The sequence below is a fragment of the Mus pahari genome, chromosome 20 (assembly GCF_900095145.1).
Source record: "Mus pahari chromosome 20, PAHARI_EIJ_v1.1, whole genome shotgun sequence".
NCBI classification, from domain to species: domain Eukaryota; kingdom Metazoa; phylum Chordata; class Mammalia; order Rodentia; family Muridae; genus Mus; species Mus pahari.
Genome location: NC_034609.1, coordinates 30,315,574 through 30,321,900, shown reverse-complemented (window position 1 = coordinate 30,321,900; position 6,327 = coordinate 30,315,574). Strand labels below are relative to the sequence as shown.

Below are 6,327 nucleotides of genomic sequence, written 5' to 3'. Positions count from 1 at the left end.
CCATGTGGTTGCTGGGATTTGAACTCCGGACCTTCGGAAGAGCAGTCAGTGCTCTTACCCACTGAGCCATCTCATCAGCCCTTTTTTTTTGGTTTTTCGAGACAGGGTTTCTCTTCAGTATTTCTTTTAGAGAGTTTCACTAAGTTGCCCAGGCTGGCCATAACTTTGGTCTTGGTCCTTGAATTTGTGATTCTCCTGCCCCAGCCTCCTATGGAACTGGTATTCCGGGCCTGAACAAGATATACTACTTGAACTGGTATATCTAGCCTTCGTAAAACCCTGGCTCTGATCCCTAGTACCACAGACGTAAAAAGTCTCAGTGACCTCTCCAGGTCCCGCTGCTGCTGCTGCTTTGTTTTGTTCCTCAGACAAGGGCTGACTGCAGTTCTCCCGGTCCTCCTGCCTCTACCTCCTGAGTGCTAGAACGACAGGCAAGTCACCTGTGGGTCAACCTGTGGGTCTCTAGCCCTTCCTCTTTAGTCTTGAATAAGTGGAAAAGTATATGTATAAAGAAAATCTTTGGGCTGGAGAGATGGCTCAGAGGGTAAGAGCACTGGCTGCTCCTTCAGAGGTCCTGAGTTCAATTCCCAGCAACCACATGGTGGCTCACAACCATCTGTAATGGGGTCTGGCACCCTCTTCCGGCTTGCAGGCAAAACAAAATATTGCATAATAGATTAAAAACTTACAACATCTTTAAACATTTTAAATTATTACTTTCTGTATATACTCTTAACCACTAACCGAACACCCCAGGCACTCCCAGAAAACCCTTTTTTGAGAGAGGTTCCCTAGCCTCAATCTGAATTCAAATTGATGCCATAGGTAGGAATAACTTTGAACTTCTGATCCTATCTCTACTTCCAAAGTGTATTCTACTACACCAGTTTTACATGTTCTGGGAATGTAAACCAGAGTTTCATGCGTGGTGGGCAAGCATTCTACCAACGAAGCTGTATCCCTAGCCCTCAAGAACTGTCTTAAATACATGTGGTTGGGAGGAGAGCTCAGTGGTTAAGAATGCTTACTGCTCTTGCACAGGATCGAGGTTCAGTTCTTAGCACCCATATTAGTTGGCTCACAACTGCCTGTAACTCCAGTCCCAGGAAATCTAATATCCTCTTCTGGCCTGCACTGGCACTACACTTACATGGTGAATACAAACTCATGCAGATAAACTCACACACACACACACACACACACACACACACACACACACACTCACACTCTTCATCTGTATACCTATGGATACACCCTAGGTCGTGTAAAAATGCTTCAGGCAAAAGGGGTTATGAAGGCAGGATGAAGCAAGAAAGGGTTGCATACTCTACAGCAAGATTAAAGACAGGCAAGCTGTAGGCCAGGCTTGTCAGCAACACTGTCAGGAACAAATGGGCATGTGCAGGATCTCAGCCCACACAGTCCCTGTGCTTTCCACAGCTCCCCCAACCATATCTAATCCGCTGGCCAAGTGGCTAAGGTTTCCCCCAGGGAAAATAACAAACTACCCACTGGTGTCACTGACACTTCAAGAGATGGCCAAATACACGATTCACTTCATCTCTGACTTCCCTGGGAACTAGCTCTACTTAGGACAAGGACATGAAGGACCTATCACCATGGCCAGGTGAAAGCCTTCTGGGCTGAGTTACAGAGATGGTTGAGTGAGTGGGTGGGGCTCTTCCTGCTCCACTCTCTCACAGGAGGCACTTGCCAGCCAGCTCTGCTTCCCACATGCCAGGACACAAGGCCCATGAGATGAGATTCAGTGACACTTCCCTGTGCACACCTCCGTTAGAGCCATCTGCTGCCTTACCCACACACGTCCCACCCCCACCTTCACAGACCAGCAGAACAGCTGGTGTTGGGTATAACTGAAACCCAAAGTGCAGTACAGCCATGGCTGTGGTCCACAGGCCTCTGAGGAAGGAAAGCTCCTATCCAGAAAAGACATGTATACTGGGGGGGGTGGGGGGGTGGGTGGGTGGGTGGGTGGGGAATCAAAACAGTAGCTAGCATCTCAAACTAAAGGAAGCACTTGTGTCCCTGCCCAAATCACGGCCACAGACACTGGATCCCAGCCGGGCTTTTCACAAGACACAGAGATCAACTGTTGAAATGTCCTCAGCTAAGGAGCAGGGTGGTCAAAGCATCAGTAGGTGTCTCCTTGAATGAAACCACTTCACACAGTCATCCAAGAATAAAAGTTAAAAGTGGGTCGTCAGCTCTAGAGGGTCACCTTCTGAATGCCAACCCAATCATTTTTCTACTTAGGATTGTGTTGAAAAGCCAGTTAGAGAAATAATTACAGCAGTAAAAACTAGTCCAGAAAGGCTAACCCTTATCCAACTGTAGGAATGTGCCAAACAGAATCATCTCTCCTCCAATCAGCACGCTGGCAGTTCGTACAGTTACTCACCCTCTACTCACTCATCACAGTGGTAGAAGTTTGTATTCTGAGGCTCCCTTAGCTATCAATCATTATTTATACTTAAAAATTCGTAAGTAAAGGTAAGCCGTGGTAACTTACACGTCACTTCCCCAGCACTTAGAAGCAGAGGCAGGATTATGTACGTTTAACATGAGGCCAGTCGGGCTACATAGCCACAGCATGTCTCAGAAAACCTAAAACAAAAGAGGGTGCTGGAAGGGCAGCCCAGCAATTAAGAGCATTGGGTACTCTTGCAGAGGATCTGGGTGTATACACACACACACACACACACACACAAATTAAAGATTCCTAAGTATGAAACTCACCAAGGACTTGTCAATGATGCAGAACATGTAGGCATCATGGAGGAGGATGTGCATTGGTCTCTTGGGATGAAAGCTGATGTGTGTGATGGGAGTATCCCTTTGGAGCCACAGCTGGTGAAATCCTTGCTTCTGGACAGAGCGGCTCCACTCTGTATACTGCTTTTCTGGGATGCTGAATTCAAATACCTGGAGAACACACCACCAAATAAGTGCAAATGTGCACCCATCATGTTCAGAGGCTCCGGTCCCTTCTGGGTTTTATCCTTTCCTAACCACGAGTAGGAAACACTAAGCACCATATTCAGCCTTACATTTTATCATTACTGGCCGGGCGTGGTGGCGCACGCCTTTAATCCCAGCACTCGGGAGGCAGAGGCAGGCGGATTTCTGAGTTTGAGGCCAGCCTGGTCTACAAAGTGAGTTCCAGGACAGCCAGGGCTACACAGAGAAACCCTGTCTCAAAAAAACCAAAAACAAAAAAAACAAACATTTTTCACTACTTAAATTTTTTTTTAAAGGACATTATATACAATATATATATACACAAAATTATATATAATAAGTCACCCTGGAGTAGTGGTCTTTTGTTTAAGCTCTGGATGGCTTGGAACTTGTGATCCTCCTGCCTCAATATACCACATGATAGGATTCTAGGGCATTGCCACTAAACTCAAGAGGGTACCAGTTAAAATGACAAAGGCAATTAAGGTAGAATCTTTCAGTAGTCTAGGTAAATGATGAAAACCCATGAATGTGAAATAGCATTTGTGGATGTTGTGTATGCAGGAGAGCATTAAACTGTTTAGGAAGCATCAATTGCCTAGCAGGCTAACCAAGTGTGCTTCCCAGACACGGTGAGTCTTTCCAACAACTCCATGGGTCTGGCTGATGCTCTCATCTCCAGCTTACAGATGAGATACACCAGCATTGATGAGTTAATGTGTTCTACAGCCCAAGCATTTTAAAGGGTGCTTCTTCATAATTTGGCATAAAAAATCCTGTAGACTTAAGTTCTCACTCTGGCTGAGATTTAGACATCCCTATTTTAGTCCTTGATTTACATCCCTATGAAGGTAAATCATCCATTCTTAGTTTATTTTCAAGATTTTATTACATCCATATCTAATTTAGTACCTGGGTCCATGTCATCTCTGGTTTAAATTGTCAGAATGCTTCAAAATTCTTGTATCACTTCGTGCTTCTTCTCTAGAACTGCACAGTAAGCTAGTGGGTACTGCTGGCCAGTGGGCCACACAGGGAAGCTTCACTTACACAAATGAACATGCCTACGTACCCTCCAACATCTTCACGGGAGAGTTCCTCCTACCTGTTCCGGGTTAGTGTAGCAGAAGGAAACCGGGAAGTACTGGAATCACCTACCTGCTGGTCAGAATGAGCAATGACCAGGTTGTTGGTATTGGGGGCGATAGCCAGAGCGGTCACTGGGAAGTTGTAAGCAGGCACTGTGCAGTGAAGCTGGGAAAAGACAGGGAAGACTGTATAGGGCACCGTCCTTCAAGAAAGGTTATGTGAGCTGGGCATGTCAGCACACAACTCTGATGCCAGCACTCCAGAGACAGAGGCAGCTCTGCAAGTTTTAGGCCAGCCAGGTCTATACAGTGTGACCCTACCTCAAACACCCACGCCCTCACACCTAACCCCCTCCCCCCAAAAAAGCCAGCTGCCAGTGATTTCTGGTAGTTGATTATCATTATCATTATTGTTTTTGTTGTTGTCAGGGCCACAGGTAGTCTGCGATCGCACTAAGACCTGAGCCCCTAAGTCAGCTAGCTGTTTGACACTGTGTTTTGGACGGCACAAGCAGAACTCAAAAGTATTCTGTGGAAGTTCAGGCATTTCAACAAAAAAACTTTAATTTCATTTAAAATTTTGTTGTTAGGTGTGGTGACACACATTTTTAATCTGTCAACTCTGGAAGGTAGATGTAGGCAGATCTTTGAGTTTGTAGTCAGCCAGGTCTCAAGTTAGTTCTAGGCCAGTAAAACCCTATCTCAAACAAACAAACAAACAAATTTTTATTAACAGTTTACAAAATGAAGCCTTTCCAGAGAACTGAAGAGCAGCTTTATCTGAATAAACTGCTCAATCACTCAAATACACCTCTGCACTGAGAACACATAGCTCTACCCTGGGTCTGAAAAACATTGCTGCTAGGCTGTGGTGGCTCAGGCCTGAGAGCCAGAGGCAGGCAAGTGGATCTCTGAGTTTGAGGCCAGCTTGGCCTGCAGAGTGAGTTCTAGACAGCCAGGGCTACATAGAGAAACCCTGTTAAAAATTATCGCCTATGGACAGACATTTGGGTTCAACTACAAGGCATGTGGGCACATGATTCAATGCTCAGCTGGTAGTACAGTTACCTGTTAGTACCTGTCAGAAGGATTCCCAGCTATGCTTCCCCCCTGGTTCTACCTTACTTAAAGTCACACCGAATAGACAAGGCAGGCAAATATAAAGGGAAGCCTGCCAGGATCTCCAGCTCTCAATCTATGTATCAGAACTCCCCCTCCTTCCTCAAAGCAGAGATACATGGGTGTTTTTGTCTTGTTAATCATTCTGTTGTCTTTGTTGCCTGTTCTGTGGTACTGAGGACTGACCTGAACACAAGGCACAAGTACTCTACCACTGACAAATATCCCTAGCCAGGAAATGGATTCATCACTCACGAACCCCTAACTACACAGTTCTCACTGATTTTAATATTATGTGAGTACAGCTTTGAGGCTCTAAAGAACTCTAAAACAGGAATCTAAAGGAGGAAAAATTCTTGCTTAAAAAAAAAAAAAAACAAGTCTAGTAAATTTCCAGGCCACTCTAATCTGCTTCAAATCTTAACATGACTAGCAGCCTCCCATATGACTCAAACTGCTGCTACGAAATCTGAGGCTCACCTTTAGATGATGCAGATCATATACGTGGACTCCAGCACTGGTACCCGATGCAGCTAGCCAATTCCCATCTGGACTGACTGCCAAAAGACACATGGCCTCCACTGTCCCTGTGAGGACGGAAGAAACAAGTTCTTGATTTAGCCACTCACAGCCTGCCCAGCCCTGGAGATGATGGAGAGACCAGCTAGGCCCACGCAGCTATAAATCATTTACAGGAGAATTTATTGGAGTTTTGCAAATTAGTTCCAAAGGTTAACCTGTTAATTTTTAAATTAAAAAAAAAAATTGAGGCAGGAAATTACTTTTGTAGCCCGAAGACACCGTTAAAGTTAGGATGTGTATGTCTCAGCCTCCCAAATGTCAGGTGGCCACACCTTCCCCACTTCCACAACTGAATTAGTTATTGTATGGTGGTACAAAATTTAGTCCTAGGACTCAGGAGGCAGAGAATCTGAGTTTGAGGCCAGCCTGGTCTACACAGCATTTTTCAGGTCAGTTAGGTCTACATCGTGAGATGTGGTACAAACAATAAATATAAAACAAACTAACATAAAAACTATTGACCGGGCTGGTGAGATGGCTCAGTGGGTAAGAGCACCCGACTGCTCTTCCAAAGGTCCTGAGTTCAAATCCCAGCAACCACATGGTGGCTCATAACCAT

General features: G+C 45.3%; 1 protein-coding gene across 2 annotated transcripts in view; it reads right to left on the bottom strand.

Moving 5' to 3' along the window:
• The window catches only part of Utp4 (UTP4 small subunit processome component), a 27,691-nt gene that overhangs the window by 1,520 nt on the left and 19,844 nt on the right, over nt 1-6,327 (bottom strand). For both annotated transcript variants that reach the window (XM_021220717.2, XM_029532355.1), the window contains exons 13-15: nt 5,667-5,773; nt 4,138-4,233; nt 2,758-2,943 (exon numbers count right to left, since the gene is read on the bottom strand). In XM_021220717.2, coding sequence (XP_021076376.1) covers nt 2,758-2,943; nt 4,138-4,233; nt 5,667-5,773 — 389 coding nt within the window. The remainder of the gene's footprint in view (nt 1-2,757; nt 2,944-4,137; nt 4,234-5,666; nt 5,774-6,327) is intronic.